The 22,132-nt window shown below is 39.7% G+C and overlaps 1 protein-coding gene across 2 annotated transcripts in view; it reads right to left on the reverse strand.

Moving 5' to 3' along the window:
* The window catches only part of abr.L (ABR, RhoGEF and GTPase activating protein L homeolog), a 262,424-nt gene that overhangs the window by 215,181 nt on the left and 25,111 nt on the right, over positions 1-22,132 (reverse strand). The window contains 1 exon segment of one of the 2 annotated variants that reach the window (NM_001086740.1): positions 7,288-7,669. The exons of the other annotated variant lie outside the window; for it this stretch is intronic. Coding sequence (NP_001080209.1) covers positions 7,288-7,348 — 61 coding nt within the window. The 5' untranslated portion in view covers positions 7,349-7,669. 2 annotated transcript variants of the gene reach the window in all.

Genomic DNA, 22,132 nt, shown 5'->3' on the forward strand with positions numbered 1-22,132 from the left:
TTCTCAGAATATCACTATATACATCATACTAAAATTTAATTTAAAGGTGAACAACCCCTTTAAGGCAGCTATGGGCAATGTGAAAAACTGCAGAGGCCATGCTCCCAAGGGCCACAAAGAATTTGTAGTTTGGTTATAGAGCACTATAATACAGTTTAATAAAAGAAACATACCTTTCAACCTTTATTGCACTGGGTTCATCTCAGTTTCAAAAACAAAAGCTTTGTAAAGCTACAAATGTATTGTTATTGCAACTTTTACTTGTTGCTTATCTTTCTAGTCTGATCCTCTCCTATTCATATTCCATTCTCTTACTGAAATTAATGTGAGGTTGCTAGGGTAATTTATACCGTAGCAACAAGACTAGCTGAAATTGCAGACTTGAAAGCTGCTGAATAAAAAGCTAAATAACTCACAAATAATAAAAAATGAAATATATATATGTATTCCTACTGGTGTTACAGAATATAAAAGTGGTCCTACTTATTATAGATGGTCATATTTAATGATAAGTAAGGTAATGAACAGAAGAAATGGGAGAGAGGAGATGCTGAAGTTATGTAATAATTCAAATGAGCCCAGTATATATTTGTTTTGCAGTTTTCTGGCCTGAAAGTTACAAGGAGTTAGCAATCAAAAAGATTGGCAATAAAAAGGCTATACAATTGTAATAATTAAGTCCAGGGAATGTCTCTATGAAGTCCAATTTGATCAAGGGGCAGAAGCTCTGTTTGTGTGTACTAATATCCATGGTGTGATATCACAATTGATTCTCTACAACTGAGCCTTTAATTTGACTGCTGCTGTCTTAAAGGGGTGGTTTCAAAGGGCATGTAAAGTCTAAAATAGAATAAGGCTAGAAATGCTGTATTTTGTATACTAAATATAAACATGAACTTACTGCACCACAAGCCTAATCAAACAAATAATTTATGCTTACAAAGTTGGCTACAGGGGGTCACCATCTTGTAACTTTGTTACACATCTTTGCAAGACTAAGACTGTGCACATGCTCAGTGTGGTCTGGGCTGCTTAGGGATCGTCATAAACAAAGCTGCTTGAGTTCTGCATGGCTGGGAAGTAAGGCGGGGGCTCCCCCTGCTGTTCATAAGTATGATTGTTTCCCTGCTCAGCAGTTAGGGACCATCTGACAATTCCTATCCACAGCAGTAAATGAAGGGAGAATTTCACTGCATACAGTCAGGTTTCTTATAAAAACCGTACACACTTTTGAATTAAAGTATATTGGAGATAGGTTTCTTTTTCATTAAAGAAAGTAAAGTTTTTAAATTATTTGCCTTTTTTCATCTGACGCTTTCAACTGGAATTCACTGGGCCCATGTAAAAAAAACAAAAAAAAACAAACGCTCTGTAAGACTACCAATGTATTGTTATTGCTACTTTTTATTACTCATCTTTCTATTCAGGCATCTCCCATTCATATTCCAAACTCTTTTTCAAATCAATGCATGGATGCTAGGATAATTTGTACCCTAGCAACCAGACTGCTGTAATTGCAAACTGGAGAACTGCTGAATAAAAAGCTAAATAACTCAAAAACCATAAATAATAATACATTAAAACCAATTGCAAATTGCCTCAGAATATCATTCTCTACATCATACTAAAAGTTAACACAAAAGCTGATCAATCCCTTTATAAGAACTTCCAAGGACATTTTCTGCTAATGACAAATGCTTGAAGCAATTGCAGTTTAAGATTTGGCTAACCAAATGCATTATTGGCTTGCAGAGCATTTAGGCACTAAGGACTTCTCCATGAGATAAAAGTGCAGGCAAATTCGGAAAATCTGCTGGTCCGGGGATATCAGAGGCTTGTCCTTTACCTTTTATACAGTTTCAGCTCCGACCCAAGTGTAACTGCTTCAGCACTGAACATCTGTGGGTGGCAAAACATATGGTATGTGATCCGTTATCCGGAAACCCGTTATCCAGAAAGCTCTGAAGTACGGAAATGCCGTCTCCCATAGACACCATTTTATCCAAACATTTCAAAATTTTTAAAAAATGATTTCCTTTTCTCTGAAATAATAAAACTAAGATATAATTAATCCTTATTGGAAGCAAACCCAGTCTATTGGGTTTATGTAATGTTTACATGATTTTCTAGTAGATTTTAGTTATAGAGAAAGATCTCTTATCCAGATAACCCCAGGTCCAAAACATTCTGGATATAAGGTCCCATAACTGTATTCAGCTCAACCACAAACATTCATTTTTTAAATTCATAACAGCTCTATTGAGCAGGGCCCTCTATACCTCCTGGAAAGGTGAATATTTGTATGCAATCTTTATGTTTGATTTAAAGGGATCCTGTTATCGGAAAACATGTTTTTTTCAAAACGCATCAGTTAATAGTGCTACTCCAGCAGAATTTTGCACTGAAATCCATTTCTCAAAAGAGCAAACAGATTTTTTTATATTCAATTTTGAAATCTGACATGGGGCTAGACATTTTGTCAATTTCCCAGCTGCCCCTGGTCATGTGACTTGTGCCTGCACTTTAGGAGAGTAATGCTTTCTGGCAGGCTGCTGTTTTTCCTTCTCAATGTAACTGAATGTGTCTCAGTGAGACATGGGTTTTTACAATTGAGTGTTGTTCTTAGATCTACCAGGCAGCTGTTATCTTGTGTTAGGGAGCTGCTATCTGGTTACCTTCCCATTGTTCTTTTGTTTGGCTGCTGGGTGGGAAGAGGGAGGGGGTGATATCACTCCAACTTGCAGTACAGCAGTAAAGAGTGATTGAAGTTTATCAGAGCACAAGTCACAAGACTGGGGCAGCTGGGAAATTGACAATATGTCTAGCCCCATGTCAGATTTCAAAATTGAATATAAAAAAAATCAGTTTGCTCTTTTGAGTAATGGACTTCAGTGCAGAATTCTGCTGTAGCAGCACTATTAACTGATTCATTTTGAAATTTTTTCCCATGACAGTATCCCTTTAAACACCCTTCTATTGTACAGTGCTGTGCGATATCTTAGCACTTTATAAATGCATTGTATAATAATGTTTATAGTAAACCAACACAATTAGGTGCAGTTTTTGTTTTCAAGAAGAAATTGTTATTACCATACAGCAGCACATTGCAAAAAAAAAAGAGGAAATGTTTACAAAGAACAGACGAACAATGGATTAACAAAAGGAAAGGGAGCCACGCACACACGACAAATGAGATAAGGGAATATTCCAGCCAAAAATGAAAAACTTTCCTGTTATATTAAGATTAGGCAGCATTTTTCCTCCCAAAAAAACATTATGAAGTGCATGGGACACCAATCAAAAAAAAAAAAAAACATGTACCCCAACCACTAGCATTGGAATTTGAAATATGTACAGCAGTCATTTTCCGAATTATATTGTTAATAAGGAGTGATGTTAAGAATGGCCAGTATACCCTTCTACGGGGACTGAACCAGAAATACTTTTTTGTTAACAAAATATAAAAGCTATTTACTTCAATCCTTAATGGGTATAACTATCCCTAATGGTATGGGATCTGTTATCCGGAAAGCCATTATTCAGAAAGCTCCAAATTACAGAAAGGCCATGCTCCGTAGACTCCATTTTATCCAAATAATCTGAATATTCAAAAATTATTTTCTTGTTCTCTCTAATAATAAAATAGTATCTTGTACCTTTTACTTGATCCAAACTAAGATATAATTAATCCTTATTGGAGGCAAAACCAGCCTATTGGGTTTATTTAATGTTTACATGATTTTCTAGTAGACTGAAGTTATGAAGGTCCAAATTACTGAAAGATCCGTTACCTGGATAACAGGTCCCATACCTGCACCATTAAATACCATTAGTCACATGACTTGGGGCAGCTGGGAAATTGACAGTATGTCTAGCCCCATGTCAGATTTCAGAATTGAATATAAAAAAATCTGTTTGCTCTTTTGAGAAATGGATTTCAGTGCAGAATTCTGCTGGACCAGCACTATTAACGGATTAATTTTGAAAAAAAAAGGTTTTCCCATGACATTATCCCTTTAAGGAGTTATAACCTTGTTTTAATTTCCTCCTGAATATGAAGTAAATTATTGCAGTAATAGGAATATTCTTCTATGCACGTATATCTTTTCTATTTATATATAGACTGTATTGATTGCCTTAAAAAAAGAATCCTCCATGGAGAAATATAACAACATCACTATGTTAATAGCTACTTGGGTTCAGCCCTTGGAAAGCCTATAAAGAATGTCACCTCTAGAGCAAGCTGTATGGAAGAAATGGATCCGTAGAACATTGGACCAATCTAGTGTTACAAGAGCAATGCTCCACCTTGCATCATCATGTATTGATAAAATAACCACATTAACAGAGATTTATAAGGGAGGCTGTGAGTTGTAGGTGGGCAGCAGATGGAAGAATGGATGGATGGAGGTTGCACAATCTTGTGTCCATTTCTAGCATACAGGTATGGGACCTGTTATCCAGAATGCTCAGGACCCGGGGGTTTCCGGATAACGGATCTTTCCATAATTTGGATCTTCCTACCTTAAGTTTACTAGAAAATCATGTGAACATTAAAAAAAAACCAATAGGCTGGTTCTGCTTCCAATTAGGATTAAGTATATCATACTGTTCTATTCTTACAGAGGAAAAAGAAATCATCTTTAATTATTTGGATAAAATGGAGTATGAGAGACGGCCTTTCTGTAATTCGGATCTTTCTGAATGACAGGTTTCCGGATAACGATCCCATACCTTAAGTTTACTAGAAAATCATGTGAACATTAAAAAAAACCAATAGGGTGGTTTTGCTTCCAATTATGAATAAGTATATCTTAGTTTGTATCATGTACAAGGTACCGTTCTATTCTTACAGAGGAAAAGGAAATAATTTTTAAATATTTGGATTATTTGCATAGAATGGAGTCTATGGGAGACGGCCTTTCTGAAATTCGGATCTTTCTGGATAATGGGTATCTGGCTAAAACAACTTAATAAAGACAAAGTCACTGAAAGGCTAGACAGCACAACTACAGTTCTTCCGAGAGGTTTCATTATTTCTTGGGTCACATTTTACATTAAATATGAGCTTCCATGCAACATGGAAAACACACTATGAATAGCATTTCTGCCTAAATTCACTGATCTAAACCGAGACAACCTGCTTGATATAAAGGACCCCTCGAGACCCTCCGAGAGATGACAGGATGAAAGCCACAGGGATAGACATATCCAGACAGAGCTCACAGCTGATCGCTCCTATGCCAGACTAATTTGCCTGGCGATGCCAGCTCCAGCTGGGAGAAATTGAGTGCGGAGTAAGAGATGTGAAAGGATCACACATGCGAAAGTAAAACGCTGGAAGCATTTTAAAAGCAGAGGACCGTGGCCAACTCAGAATGCATTTAGTACAACAAAGGATCATGAAAAACAATAACAGAGGCTAAATATGATGGAATAAAAAAAATATATATATTTTTTTTTATTTTCTTTTATTAAACGTGAGCCTGTTTGCGGGTTTCTATGAATTAAGGACACAGGCAGACGCTGAATGCAAACTTACTACTCATAGCACCAAGTGCATTATTTAGCCACTACATACTCTGCAAAATAAATCTATAATTCTTGATATGTGTATAAATATAGCACAGTGTATACAGATCTGAAGGCTGCTATGCGGCACTGCAGGTATACTCCACCAGCAGGGCTTCTAAAGACAAAATCACAGAAATATCCGTAGAATGCAACCGCAACCATGGAATTTTGATTCTATGGATTTCGAATAATGATATTCTTCCATTGAATACTGCTGTGTGGTTAAGCAGATAGGAGGACGTGTGCTCTTTGGAGTAATTAATCCACGCATGCCTGAGCCACCACGTCAGCTGTTCTAAATCACACAAAGTTTCTAGGAACGACTAACGGTTCCTGGGATGGCACAGAATGGCTGATCTGGTGCCATTTAATATCACACAACATGTACTTCCAACAGGTGCGAGGCTGTCCTTTTGTACTCAAGAATATGGGACACATATACATTCACCAGCAACTGTTTATCAAAAAAAATTGTAAAATCGGCATTGCAGTCTGAAGCTAGCAAATACATTCAAAAATGAAAGCTTAATAGAAAAACAAAATCTAGTTTTCCATGCTTATTTTGTCATATTTTTATTACAGGTATAGGATCCCTTATCCGGAAACCCGATATCCAGAAAGCTCCAAATTACGGAATGGCTGTCTCCCATAGACTCCATTTTATCCAAATAATCCAAATTTTTAAAAATTATTTCCTTTTTCTCTGTAATAATAAAACAGTAGCTTGTACTTGATCCAAACTAAGATATAATGAATCTTTATTGGAAGCAAAACCAGTCTATTATGTTTAAATGAATTTCTACTAGACTTAAGGCATGAAGACCCAAATTACAGAAAGATCCATTATCCGGAAAACCCCAGGTCCCGAGCATCCTGGATAACAGGTCCCATACCTGTACAAGTATGGGACCTTTTATACAGAATACACGGGGTCTGGGGTTTTCCGGATAATGGATCTTTCTGTAATTCGCATCTTCACACTTTAAGTCTACTACAAAATAATGTAAACATTAAATAAAACCCAAATGAGCTGGTTTTGCTTCCAATAAGGATTAATTATATCTTAGTTGGCAGCTACTGTTTTATTATTACAGAGAAAAAGGGAAATCATTTTTAAAGATTTGGATTATTTGATTAAAATGGAGTCTATGGCCTTTCTGTAATTTGGAGCTTTCCGGATTTCCAGATAATGGATCCGATACCTGTATCTATATTGCAGCAGACGGCTCGCTGAAGCAATACAGAAGAAGATTGTTTAACCGCTGTATCATTTATCGCACACAGGTAAGCAATAATTCTATTGTGTATTTCCACACACATTTATATTCCAAACACACTCAAAAGCATGTACATGTACATAGTTAAAAGGGCACTCTTAAAGACATTTCCCCAATGCACATTTCTTTCCGGAGCTGGAATTATCTGGTAGTCAGGGACTAATGTAGACTTTTGTCCCCTGATTTGTGAAACGTAGACTTTTGCCCCCTGATTTGTGACACTTCTCGACTGACAGCAAAATGAGCCGCAGTACATTTCAAGTCCTGGCAGCATAAAATATTGATGCTATACAGTTGGTTCCACCATTTCCCCTAACATTCCGTCTCTAGGAATATGGATACAAAAAAAAAAAAAAAGAGACTTCCCTCATTATATTGTATAATGACATCCTTATGGCTCCCAGAGAAATGACTAAAGCCCCGAGGTGGCACTTACTGCTGTACAGGGTATCTATCCAGGAGAGACGTGGCATGTCTTGGTGGCTGACGGGTTCCATGGTGTTTGATTGAGAGCTGCTCCTTCAGATCCTCACCTGCATTTCCCTGTGAAAAGGACGATCAGGCCAATACTGCAGGTAGCTGAGAAAGTGAATGTTTCATTCCTTGTGCACAAATGAAGGTGCAGAACCCAAATGTCGAGGGGAGGGCAGCAGTTAGGCCAAATCAAAAGAGGGCAAGAGAGGGAAAGAGATGAAAGCTTCAGGCAGAGAAGAGAGAAGTAAGGAGGGTCCTATAAAGGGAACGTGTAAAGCGTAGTGGAGCTGCTGCATACAGATTGCCTCTCGCTCACAGAGAACAGAGCAGTAGGCTGATGCTTTGTGTCCCTCAAGTTGTCTGTGTGTTTACAGTCAGAACTGATAGAGGATGGAGAGGAGGGAGGCTGGGCTAGGTAGAGGGGGAGAAGGGGGTGGATTGAAGGGAATCTCTGTCCTGAAATTGACAGATGGGCGGATGGTATCCCCTTCGGATGCAGATGGTAATTAGTTGTGTCCTCACCACAGAGGATGTGCTCCCTCCAGGCACCTGCTGAGGACCAAATCCCCACCTCCCTCGTCTCCAGCTCTTTCCCACTTATTTAAATGATGATTCTGCTCGCCGAGGTCTGCCAGTGCCTGACTGAGGGCAGCAACTGCATTAATGTGCATGTCAGGTCCACACACAGCAACTCCGCTGTTCCCCTGTATCTGCAGGGAAGCCTTTGATGAAAGGACGGTTACAAGAAAGGGTCTCTGTGGCAGCACAAGGCTTATCTGAGAGGTTCCACCTGCCCACAGAGATCACAGGCACTGCTCCTGCTGAAAAGGAATTTGCACATTTATGGCTGATGAAATCCGTACAGCACCTCTGTCATTCCCGCTGCTGATTTCAGTCAATTTTATTGCCAGCTGACGCCAAACAAGAGATAACCACAATGTCAGTTTGTAAAGAACTGCCGGCCGAACATCTGCAAAATTTGTTACGGCTTGTAAATACGCTGGTAACTGTATAAATAAGGAGGGAGTTATAAATGAGCCACCAATGCAACACACGTAAATTCGTACAGTTCCTTTATGAGCGCTGGAACAGCCAACGTCTGTTGGAAACGCATTCATACATACGCTCGCACATACACATGGTGGCACTTGTGAAAAACGGCCACTTATATACAAATTCACAGGGGGGTTAAAAAAACAAAGATTTGAATGTGAGTAAACCTGCCCCTGTTTGTTTTCAGGACTAATTCAGGGAACCAGTGGCATAACTAGAAATTACTGGGCCCCACAGCAAATTCTTTTTAAGGCCCCCAAAATGTCCAGATGTTGACCTCTGTATAAGAAATTGTATAAGAATTAGGGCCTCATGGACCCCTTCTATCTCCTGGTGCCCCCCGCAGCTGCAGGGTCTGCTTCTTCTGTAGTTACACCCCTGCAGGGAACTATTATAACTACATAATAGAGATCACTGATGAAAGTGATATAAAAATTTTAAAATCCATAAATACGATCACAGGTATCCCACTGTTCCCTAGCCATCTATAATGTGTAAGCATAGGGTGCATACGTGAAGGTAATTTATAACAGTGGGTTTTATTCCTCATTAAACTTTAGGCCTCAGGAGCTCATCATCAACTCCGTTCTCTCTACTGATACCCTACAAACGTACAGGGCTCCCACTTCGCCTAGAATCCGCACAGCAGCCATGATACCCAGTCCTGGAGTTGGAAAGAGAGCAGAATTCACACAGAAACAAGATTGTGAAAACATGAAGGGTTAGTTGTGCCCCAGAGCAGCTCACATTTCTCTGGCTTCATATCCTTTGTGTTCAACCTCCGGTCTGGGAAACCGCAGAACAAAGAGCTATGTCCCTAATCAAGATGCAACACAGAGGCAGAGATTAGGCATGCCCTCTATTGCAAATCTCTCCGCTTACTAAACACATAGCAATGTCTATGTCAATATCACGGAGCTACCCACCTGACGATTTTTCTGCAGGTATGGGATCCATTATCCGGAAACCCGTTATCCAGAAAGCTCTGAATTAAGGAAATGATTTCCTTTTTCTATGTAATAATAAAACAGTACCTTGTACTTGATCCAATCGAAGATATAATTAATCCCTATTGAAAACAAAGCCAGCCTATTGGGTTTATTTAATGTTTAGATTATTTTTAGTAAACGTAAGGTATCAAGATCCAAATTACAGAAAGATCCGTTATCCCGAAAACCCCAGGTCCATTCTGGATAACAGGTCCCATACCTGTTCTATATGCCCAGTGTTGGACTGGGATGCCAAGGCCCCACTAGAAAACCTTAGGCTGAGGGCAAACTTTCCAAAATATTATACCTCCTCTCCTCATTCAAACTCTTTATTCTCCTAATCTCTTTTCTCTACATACTAGATTCTATTCTTCCATTATTAAACCTCTTTGTTCCCATAAAGAAAAAGGGAATGACCATGAAATAGGCCAAATGGTTAAAAGTAAGAGGCCCACTTGACACCTGGGCCCACTGGGAGTTTTCCTGGTATCCCGGTGGGCCAGTCCAATACATTATTTTGAATTATGAGATAAAAAGCATTATTACTTTATCACTGCATGGACATACTTGTCAACATTCCCAGTAACACCAACATCTCAATTTTGACCTGTCATACCTTCCCAAGCCCCTAAATACCAAACATCTGCAGTTGCCAATCTGACTGTTCTATCAATGGTCTCTTATCTTGTGTCTAAGTTCTTAAGGCAAGGGGCTTTACCTGCAACTCTTATTCCGTTGTTGGGCTACCACCGCCAACACACATCCCTGTTCTAGAACTAACAACTGCAAGAAATTCTACTCTTAAATTTACATAGTATAATAAAACCGATGGCCTATTCTGAGAGAGGGTTAATGAGAAATGGCAGTTTCTTTATTGCAAACACAATTTAATTAAAGTAAGTATTGCTCAGTAATGCTGACTGCATTGTTTTCAAGAAATATCCACTTAATGGAAATACTGAATGGCATAAAGTGCCCGCAAACAGCTGGACACTGGCTGCTAACTTTGCAGTTCTTGTCCAAGTCAGCTGCATATTGGCCAGGGTAAATTAATGTCCACCCCTTTAAATAGTAAATTCTCAGTCACCAGATCACAGGTCTGAGACCCTATCAATGAAATCTTATGTGGGGACAATTCAGTAAAAATTAATTTTCCCAACAAACTAGCCAAAACAGATGTATGACCTGCTATTTCCCATTTACCCCATGGGAAGCAGTGGCTGGAAAAAACTGCTCATGGATCATTACAGTTCTCCCTAAAAAGGACTGCAGCAATCTAAAATGGTTTTGTTCCATAAGATGCCAATCTCATTTTAGTTTCTGCTAAACTAAGAGAAGAGAGTACTTTTTAATGATAATTTGGCCACTACTGGTTATTTTTACAATATGGCAACTTTTCTAATAATATACACAAATAGGTATAATACAGGTATGGGATCCATTAAATGGAAAAAATTATCCAGCTCCAGCGCTGTCTCTGGCTAATTTTTTTTCTGTTTCTTGCTTGTGTGACGAAAAGCCATGGTATTTTTTGTATTTGGTTCAGCCAGGCACTTGGATTTAGCTGAATCCTGCTGAAGAAGGCCAAATCTTGGCCGAATCCCAAACCGAATCCTGGATTCAGTGTATCACTACAAATAATCCAAATTTTTTTCTCTGTAATAATAAAACAGTTACTTGTACAGGTATAGGATCCCTTATCCGGAAACCCGATATCCAGAATGCTCCGAATTACGGAATGGCTGTCTCCCATAGACTCCATTTAATCCAAATAATCCAAATTTTTACAAATGATTTCCTTTTTCTCTGTAATAATAAAACAGTACCTTGTACTTGATCCCAACTAAGATATAATTAATCCTTATTGGAAGCAAAATCAGCCTATTGGGTTTATTTAATGTTTAAATGAATTTCTAGAAGACTTAAGGCATGAAGACCCAAATTACGGAAAGATCCGTTATCCGGAAAACCCCAGGTCTCGAGCATTCTGGATAACAGGTCCCATACCTGTACTTGATCCAAACTAAAATATAATAAATTCTTATTGGAAGTAAAACCAGCCTATTGGATTTATTTAGTGTTTATACGATTTTCTAGTTGGCATGAAGATCCAAATTACAGAAAGATCTGTTATCTGGAAAACCGCAGGCACCGAGCATTCTGGTGAACTGGTCCCATACTTGTACTAATAAATTTTGACCATAAAACTGTTCAACAGTTTTATGGTCACATAAAAGACTACAGAAATGTATGACCATCTATGTGTGATGTCGCCAAACGAGCGGATCTCTCCCCAATATGCCCACCGGCAATATCGGGCTGATCCAATCGTGGGCCCTAGGGCCCGGATCCTAACGATGGGTAATGGGCGGTCGGATCACATCAACGAACAAATGCGGGCGCGATCCAACGGAATTAGTCCCGTCCAATCTACATCTGGCCGAATTTCGGCCAGATATCGATCGGGGAAGCCCGTCCGAGGGCCCCATACACGGACCAATAAGCTGCTGACTCGGTCTGTCGGCAGCTTTTATCGGCCCGTGTATGGCCACCTTAAGGGCTCTTACACACGGTCGTTCCTTTCTGCGCTTTCTTCCTTTCAGCCTCAGGGGAGCAGAGGAGTAGACACACTCAATTATTATGAAGGGGGCTGTACTCACACAGATGCATGTATGCGCCGAATGCAGGTGAAATGCAACATGCTGCGTCTCAACCTGAATGTACTCCTGCGCTCCCCTGCAGCTGAACAGAAGAAATTGCAATGCAGGGGAGCGCAGGTAAAACCGCCTGTGTGTAAGAGACCTAATGCAAATAATTTCTACTTCAGACACATCCCTTTAAAACATCTCACCACGTTTGTGCTGATTGCAGTGCCAGTTAGACTGCACATGGCTGAAGGGCAATTGCTCTTAACTGTGAAGTTTAATTAGTACCCAATTAAATGAAATGACAGCATGGCGTTCTGGAATCGTTGGATAATTTACACTGAAAACCCTTGGCCTGAATTTTTAAAATACAGTTACCATAAAAATACTGATTTCATTATTTGTTCAGAAAATTAAGCTCTTTATAAAAAAAATGCAAAAATACATTTCATTCAGAAGAGCTGCAGAACCTGCATCTCTGGGCTCATGTTTATCAAGCCCACAACTGCTTCTCTTAAATGACTGTTGAATTAATGGATCATGCATTTTTTATTTCAAAGCATATAGGATAAAAGATATAATGCAATAAATGCAATAATCCCAAGCAATTCTGAATATAGCTTCCTGTATCATATTCTCATACAGCGCTCTCCCATTATATCTTACACTCAAACCAACCACACAAGTGACCGCCAGGATTCAGTTCGTGATTCGGCCAGGATTCAGCCGGATTCAGATTCGGCTAAATCTTTGTACCTGGTGAACCAAATCCAAATCCTTATTTGCATATGCAAATTAGGGATGGTAAAGGAAATCATTTAACTTTGTCACAAAACAAGGAAGTAAATGTTTTCCCCTTTTCCCGATTCGGTATTCGGCCAAATCTTTTAGGGTAGGACTACACGGACGTTTTCGGTGCGATCCGACGTGACGCGCCGGATCAACGCTGCGACTTCATCCGAAAATGCATTCACTTACCTTATTTCCATTGCATGCCTTTTGTCGCATCGCTTCGGATCGTGCTGAAAACGTCCGTGTAGTCCTACCCTTATGAAGGATTCAGGGATTCGCACGAATCCCAAATAGTGGATTCGGTGCATCCCTACTAACCACACACATATATATACACATGGAATATGATAAATAAAAAAGCTCTAATCAGTCAGCACAATTAACCTAATAGGAATCTATTAGGTTAATTGTGCTGACTGATTAGAAATCTTTTCACAGGGCGATTATAACCAGGGGCAACACTTGGCATGCAATGAAATTTAGGAATTTAATAGTCCCCTGTGCGGGTCAGCATGATGTGAAATCCACTTATTGGATCAACTCTTACATAAAGATCAAGATTCAGCACCTATTATTAAATCACGTGGGTACTTAGTGACTAATTAAAAGGTATAATCCTATTCAGCCCAATTGTTACTGATACAAATTTAATTATCTAGTTGCAGCAGTCTCACTGGTTAGAGATGTGCGAGCCAGCCGATACCTGCAGGACCCGTGGGTTGGTTGGGTTCGGGCCGACCTCCCACTGCATCCGACTTCTGGTTTTATAGCCGCGCGCCTGCTCTCCCGCTCTTTTTGTGATGTCATTGGCGGCGCCGGTCTATAAAAGGAACCCAGAAGTTGTGGTGGTGGGACGGCGGATATTGTGCGGGTCAGAAAAAAACCCAACATGCACATCACTATCACTAATAAGGCACCAAGCTACATTACAAGTAGCTTGGTGCCTTATTAGAACAACAACAAATATTAAATAAACCCAATAAGCTGGTTTTGCTTTCAATAAGGATTAATTATATCTTAGTTGGGATCAAGTAAAAGGTATTGTTTTATTATTACAGAGAAAAAGGAAATCATTTTTAAAAATTTGGATTATATGGATACAATTTAATCTATGGCAGACAGCCATTCCATAATTCTGAGCTTTCTGGGTAATGGGTTTCCGGACTAGGGATCTTTCTGTAATTTGGATCTTCATACCTTAAGTCTACTAGAAAATCATGTAAATAATAAATAAACCAAATAGGCTGGTTTTGCTTCCAATAAGGATTAATTATATCTTTGTTGGGATCAAGTAAACTGTATTTTTTTATTATTACAGAGAAAAAGGAAATCATTTTTAAAAATTTGGAGTATATGGATAAAATTGAATTCTCTATGGCAGATAACCATTCAGTATTTCTGAGCTTTCTGGATAATGGGTTTCCGGATAGTGGATCCCATACATGTACTGCCTTTTTCCATTACAACCCCATTTATAAGTTAAAAGGAAACTTGCGCGCACTCCACATGTTTTAACTCCCTGCTATAGGTAATATTTAGTTCACTAGGTTTATTTGCAGTACCTTTCCCCCATTTGTCTTCGGTATATTGTATATAAGTATATTGTGCTGAAATCTTCTTTATGGTTTGCTTGGCTGACAAATAAAAGCCTAGTGCTATATTTCTATGATGCGTCTCTCTAGCACACACAGTGAATGGTCTGGAATAAAAATGGGAATAAATAGGTCAGAGAAGTGTTCTGTTCCCAAATCTTAGTGTTATTTGGCTAAAAGGAATAAAATGAGGCATAATATATACAAGCCGGGAACATATTCTTCCAGAGACCCTATCATGCTAGAACTGACAGGCATGTAACATTGCGAAGCAATACAGGTATGGGACCCATTATCCGGAATCCCGTTATCCAGAAAGTTCCGAATTACGGAAAGGCCGTCTCCCATAGACTCCATTATAATCAAATAATCCAAAACTTTAAAAATTATTTCCTTTTTCTCTTTAGTAAGAAAACAGTTGCTTGTACTTGATCCCAACTAAGCTATAACTAATCCTTATTGGAAGTAAAACCAGCCTATTGGGTTTATTTAATGTTTACATGACTTTCTAGTAGTCCTAAGGTGTGAAGGTCCAAATTACAGAAAGACCCGTTATCAGGAAAGCCCCAGGTCCCGATGATTCCAGATGATAGGTCCAGTACCTGTATATCACCACCAAAAGGAACCTTCTCTAAATACAGTACATTGTTATCCAGAATGCTTGGGACCTGGGGTTTTCCTGATAAACATTCTTTCTGTAATTTGGATCTTTATACCTTAAATCCACTAAAAAATCCTGTAAACATTAAATAAACCCAATAGGCTGGTTTTGCTTCCAATAAGGATTAATTATTTCTTAGTTGGGATCAAGTACCAGCTACTGTTTTATTATTACAGAGAAAAATTAAATCATTTTTAAAAATTTGGATTATTTGGATAAAATGGAGACAGCCATTCCGTAATTCGGTTATAATTCGGAACTTTCTGGATAATGGGTTTCTGGATAATGAATACAAAAAAAAAATGTATATCTTTATATAATGCACTACAATTTGCAGATGTCACACTGTAGCTCAACCACTGTTGGAAATATAATATGTAAAACATTATTTAGACATGGCAGATGGTAATTATTAACAGGTTTAACCCTTGCACCGTTTCCTGGGTAACAGTAACAGCCATTCTTCTGGAGAGAAAAGAACATTCTTGCAGCCTGGTACTGCACATAATCAAGCTAAGGCAAATTTATTTAACTGTTGTTGCTGCTACAGATCCATGTTGTACATGGGAATACATTAGGGTTGACTCCCTAGCAACTGCACATAAGGCTGTGGAGTAAGGAACTAAAGGATCATTTGACAACTGGATGCAGAACAGAGTTAAACAATCAATAGCAGACATGACATTTTATCAGGACATCTTCACTGCTAAAACCCCAAGGACATGATATTTGGGTTCCAAATCTGTCCTGTCATATATGCAAGTCCGGTCTGTAAGGCTACAGTGAAACCCCACATGTATATGCCCTGATTTTAATTTTCCCTAGTTTTATATTGTTTTTTTGTGCCCAGAATTTTACATTTTACATTTTTTTCTGGTTTTTACATTTTTTTCTGGTCCCCTGAAAAACAAAAAATGGGGGTTCTATTGTGTTTACAAAATATGAATAGAAGTGTTTTGCATAATATTATATAATAAACTTTAAAACCACAGATAATATTTTTAGGGATGCACCGAATCCAGGATTTGCTTCGGGATTTGGTCTTTTTCAGCAGGATTCGGAAACAGCCGAATCCTTGTGCCTGGCCAGACCGAATCCGAATTTGCATATGTAAATTAGGGACAGGTAGGGAAATCACATGACTTTTCGTCACAAAATGAGAATGTTTTCCACTTTTTCCTTTCCTGCCCCTAATTTGCATATTCAAATTAGGATTCGGTTCGGTATTCGGGTTAATCTTTCACCAAGGATTTGGCCGAATCCCAAACAACGGATTCGGTGATTACATAAATATTTTAATTCATGCAAATTGGATAGTTGTCTATAATTGCATTTTCTCATGCAAAAATAAAAAAAGAAATGGGCCGAGTCAGGATATTTCACATTTTTCATAAATTATGCTCATTTTACTCACAGCCCAGACCTGTCAAGTAGCATAGGTGTAGGAGCAGCAGGGTCAGCTAATGTGCCTAACAGTACAAGACGAGATGTCATCAAAGTGGTATGCCCCCAATACAAATATCAACATAAAGGAGGTCCACAAAATACTCCAAGTCTCAGCCACACCTTATTCCACCCACTCCCCCATTCTCCATCCAAATCATTCACTGAACAACACGGTTAGTCTTGCAGACTGATTACTTTATTTTTTTTGAAAACCAATAATATGGAATATAAATACTCATATGCTAAATAATGTTTCATGTGTCAGTTAGGGTTGCCACCTTTTCATAAAATTTCCACCGGCTGGTGGTGGTAGCGAGAAAAAAAGTGATATAAAAGGGGTGGGCTGTGATGTAAAAGGGGCTGGTCATGATGTGTAAGGGAGTGGAGCAACGGTGCGCGATGGCTAGAAGGCTGAGAAAAGGTACGTTTTGAGCGGAATGGGGGGCAGGCCAAGCAGGGCCGGAACTAGGGGTAGGCAGAGTAGGCACGTGCCTAGGGCGCAAAGCTGGGGGGGCGCTGGGCACATACCTGCTCTGTCGTCTACCCTGTAAAACCGGCCACGGCAGGTGTTAGGCCGGTAAAATACCAGCCGGGTGGCAACCCTAGTGTCAGTAGAGTGCCAGGAGTGGGCCCCTATCCTGGTAGAGCGGCAGTAATGAATGAAGCTGCCCAGCCTCCCAGCCTCTTACCCCTTGTAAGTATTCAAGGCATTCTTGAATACTTGAATTCTTACCTAGAAACAATGTATTTGGGTCAAACAATATCACCCATAATAGTCCAAGATTGCAAAGTGTCCAATATCACAAGAGCACCTACTGTTGGGCACTTTGTAGTGTGACTGAACAAGCACCCAAAGTTCATGCTTATGATTTCCCTGATGCACATAGTTAGCCACCTATATCTGGTCTTCTAGATCAGTAGTTTCATGCGTAAGCCATTACTCCAAACAGGAAAATGTAGATTAAATGATACCTTTTATTGGCTAACTTAGTCAATTATCGAATGCAAGTTTTCGGATCGGCTTAGGTCTCTTCTTCAGGCATGGTATGCTTTTCCAAGCTGGCCTGTTTTCTGTTAAACCACACTTGAAGGCTGTATTTAATTAAAACTGGAGTCTGAGCACTGTAGTGCAGGTTATACAAGTTCCTTCCGGCCTCAAAGCCTCCTGCTGGACCCTCCTGCTGTGTGCCATTAATCCTTAGAACATTTAGCAGGAGGAATATATCATCCAATATATTAGAAGGAAATCTTATTTTAGCACTATTACGAAGAAAATTAGAAGGCATGGATGGATCCAGCTCTTCAAATTCAGAGGAAGGAAAGCCGGATTGCACTCCCACATTCAACGACATAGGAACATAAGCAAATCACTTTATGTCCCACACTGCCTGGAGCAATACTGGATACAATGTCCTACTGGGCAGGGACCCAGAATCATTTCAGTACAGAAACAGGAGACATTCTGTGCCTGTGTAACTCTGTGTTATATCTTTATTTTTTTTATTTCTTAATAGAACACATTTTTGTTTATGACAGTAGAAACTGGCTTTTACTGCCATGTTCCTTGAAGATTATTGGCCCAATAATACCCTTTTTTCTTGTTACAAGGAATTATTCATATCGGCTATAGCCAATAGCTAAATTCACTGCAACCTCCACCTCACAAATGTTAATGCATTCCGATTTCCTTTTGTATGGGTGCTGTCCACCACGGGGTTGCAAGAAGGCACGGGGCACATATAAAATAAGAAAATAGCAATGGCAGGTTAGTAGTGGTATAATGCCAAACTCCTATTAAAACCTGGAATATGTTTTAGGGATACAGCGAATCCCCTAATTTGGGATTCAGACACATTGTTGAACTTAATCTGTACCCTAACATGCATATGTAAATTAATATTCAGAGGGGCTGTCTTCCTTGTTCATAAGGCTAAAAGAAAGACTGCAACTAAGTGACAAAGGTAGGCCAGAAATGCGTCAGGCTTAATTTACACTACGTTAAAGGGTGTTGGAAGCTTTTTAAAAAAAAGAATGGACCGCTTTTTCGTACTATGGTTTATGCCAGCTCATATATGTAAGAATTTTTGGCGTTTCTTCACAAGTTGAAGGTCCCCCAACCTTTTCAACTAGTGAGCCACATTCAAATGTACATAAAAAGTTGGAGAGCATCATAAACATGCAAAAAGTTCCTGAGGATGCCAAATATGGGCTGCGATTGGCTACTGGTAGCTCCTATGTGTACTGACAGACTACAGGAGGTTGTTTGGCACAACATCTGTTTTTTAGACAACTAAAACTTGCCTCCAATTCAAAAATAAGCACCTGCTTTGAGGTCACTGGGAGCAACATTCAAAGCCTCAGAGAACAACATGTTGCTTACAAGCCACTGGTTGGGGATCACTGTTCTTTTCCTCTAGTCTGAAGGGGTGGCCTCTAGTACGGTGATCCACTTTATGGGTAAAAAGGTCCCCTGCTATTTGTCTATACTGTCCTCTAATGTACTTGTAAAGTGTAATCATGTCCCCTCGCAAGCGCCCTTTTTCCAGAGAAAACAACCCCATCCTTGAAAGTCTACGCTCATCATTGAAGTCTTCCATCCCTCTAACCAGTTTGGTTGCACTTAGTCTCAGCACTCTCTCCAGCTCATGTATACCCCTCTTAAGGACTGGAGCCCAAAACTGTACTGCATACTCTAGTGTTAAGATTGGTTCGGACAGGGACTTGGATTCAGCCGAATCCTGCTGAGAAAGGCTTGGATTTGTCCGAATCCAGGAATCCATTAGTGCATCCCTAATCACTATCCCTTTTAATACAAGGGAGCTGTTGGAGCTAGAAAACAACTAGAAGCAGGAGAATGCAACCTGCTTTATTTGTTTGCATCTGGGGCAGGAATTGCATTTTTTACCACGCAACTTTTGTAAAGTATTTAATATGCATGTGAATGTCAAAGGAATACATTTTCAGTGCTATGGAAGCCACAGTGTCTACTCTAAGGAGTATCATAAGTGGGACTTCTGCTTGTTATTCCCAATGGGAGTACCTATCAGGTGATAAGGATGGCACTGTAGAATTTTTTCAAAGCAGTAAAAACTGGCATCACTATCCCTTTAAGTACAGGCTACAAGAACATGGCGACTGAACTCTTAGAAACACAGATTTCTACTGCTGCTGGGTTACATCGGTAGAACAGCTAGAATATTTTTTAAATAAGATAATTTTGCGAAAAGTAGTGGATTATTTGGGCAGGTTTCTTATGCTTATACTCAGGGCACCCAGGTATATGGTTCCAAAATACCACAAAATAATATCTGTAGAAATAAGTCAAATAAACTGAACTTGCTGTGTTTTTCTTGAAGACGTTTCACAAGTCATTCGACTGGCTTTCTCAGTTCAGAATGAATAAATATCCTACAATGTTGCTTCAATCAACATAATCTGTTGAGGGGTACTGTTGGGGAAATTTTCACTATATTAAACAAAACATTAGGTCCAATTCTGGGTTGTGCTTCATTTATATACCCCAATGATGAGTCAAAATCAGTTCAACAGGGTCAAGAGATGGGACCATACCCAGAAACTCGTGTAAACCTGCTAGGACAATTTATTCCTTGGCTAAAAAAAAAAGTATTTCTGTCCAAATGGAGGGCTGGGGGACACAAGTGATTAATGATAAAGACTTCACAAGAAGCTCATTTCTACCTCAAGGTTAATGTTGCTGAAACACCAGCTCTGGCAAACATATGGCAGCTGCAAAACCTTTTATAACTGAAGTGTTTAGTGTTTTAGAAGAAATGAAAAGTGTCAAAATGAAGTGATGGACAGAAGCTTCCATTTCATCACTCCGCAGAACAATCTATCGGTGTGTGGGAAGGATTCATTTGCATCACACTGTAGTCAAATCCCAGATGACTCACATATCAGCTCTTCCACAACAATGGGGGGAATAAGGAACAAAAGATGAGCCAAATGAAAGCTGTACAGATGTGTCATCCCTTCTGCAGGCTCATGAGAGCACATAGTGATGAGCCCAGCAACCATCACAGACCAGTTGATCAGGCCTGAGCACCCTATACTTTATATCCCCTTCAGCATTATCAAGAAATGTGATCATGGAATACATACTGTAGGTGTTGGGTGAGCCGGTCAGGGCAGGGTTGTAAAAGGGCAAACTGGAGGCCAAACAAAGTCAGACCAAAAAGTTAAAAAAGGAGAATACTCTATTGAACAATCATCTCAAGCCTTATGCATTTCGTGTCTACATGACACTTAACCATAGGCTTATGATTAAGTGTCACCTAGACACAAAACGCGTAAGACTTGATATGATTGTTCAATAACGTTTTCTCCTTTTTTAAATTTTTTGGCCTCACTTGGTCTGGCCTCCAGTGTACCCTACACCCTCCTTTTTTTGTTGCTATACGGTTTGTGTCCGCTTCTTTGAACTGAGAGCCTGGGACTGGAGCACCTGGAACATCCCTCTACTTGGCGAGTCTTTCATAATTGGAGTGTTTATGCTAACCATTTATCTTTTGGATGACAATGATTGTATCTACTTACCTGACACCCTGGACCTGTGCTCCACGGAGTGATGATCTTCCTGCTTCTTCTTTCTTCAAATTTCCCGGGGCAGACTGGTAGAATGAAATATCTGCTTTTTCATTAAAGCTTGGCGTTTTGCTCTACTGCATTTGCACAGCCGCGAGAAGAAAGAAGAAGTCAGAAGCTGATCGCTCCGTGGTGCTCACTGGAATAACCCCAGGCCGGTGCAGTTTTCTGCTGATAGGAGCACCAGCCCAAGGTGCTAGGTAAGTAAATACAATCACTTGGGGGGGCCTAACGGTTGGCATCCCCAAGTATAACATGCCTTTCCTTCTCCTTTAATCGTACTACATTTGGGAAGTTTGGATTTTCCTGACCATCCTGAATTCTGCTTGACCTGGACATTGCCTAAATCTTGATTAAGAGCATATTGAATCCTTTGAATACTATGCCACTAAACTGCTGATAGTTCCCGCCTGTCCTCCAAAGAGTCCTCTAAATCCAGACACCCATAAAGTCTGCGAGGACCTGACAATAGGGTTGACGTTTCCACATGCATTTCTCCCAATAAGCTATGGGCACGTAAGTCCATTACGGAGTGTCTACAGGGCATGAAACACGTAGAAGCAATGGAGAGGTTTACTTTTTTCATTAATTTAAAATAGACCTTATATTTACGATATACTTGTGGCCCTGTGGATTTCCTGGAGTGCCTGGAGGTCCCCCTTTTTTGATAATATTGCTGATGGGTTTCTGCTTCCCAAGTGGAGGGTCTGGGGCTGATGTACCTGGACCACTGTTTCAACATGGTGAATTAGCTACACTAATTACTCGTAGCACCTTCTCTTGTGTGATGGAAAAGTGTAAGGACCACATTATCCATATGTGTTTGCCATACAGTGCAGTTCTGTGTGTCCACGGCAAACAGCAGCTTTAGTTTTCCAGCGGGTCTGTAGCTGGAGTTATACAGAATACACAGTAAATAGCATATGTGAAGGCAAGTCTTACAGCATGCACAAATTGGAAGATATTCGGATATACATAAATACAAGTACCCACAGATATATGGGCATGTTGTTGCCATGCCATA

Source organism: Xenopus laevis, chromosome 2L (genome assembly GCF_017654675.1).
Source record: "Xenopus laevis strain J_2021 chromosome 2L, Xenopus_laevis_v10.1, whole genome shotgun sequence".
NCBI classification, from domain to species: domain Eukaryota; kingdom Metazoa; phylum Chordata; class Amphibia; order Anura; family Pipidae; genus Xenopus; species Xenopus laevis.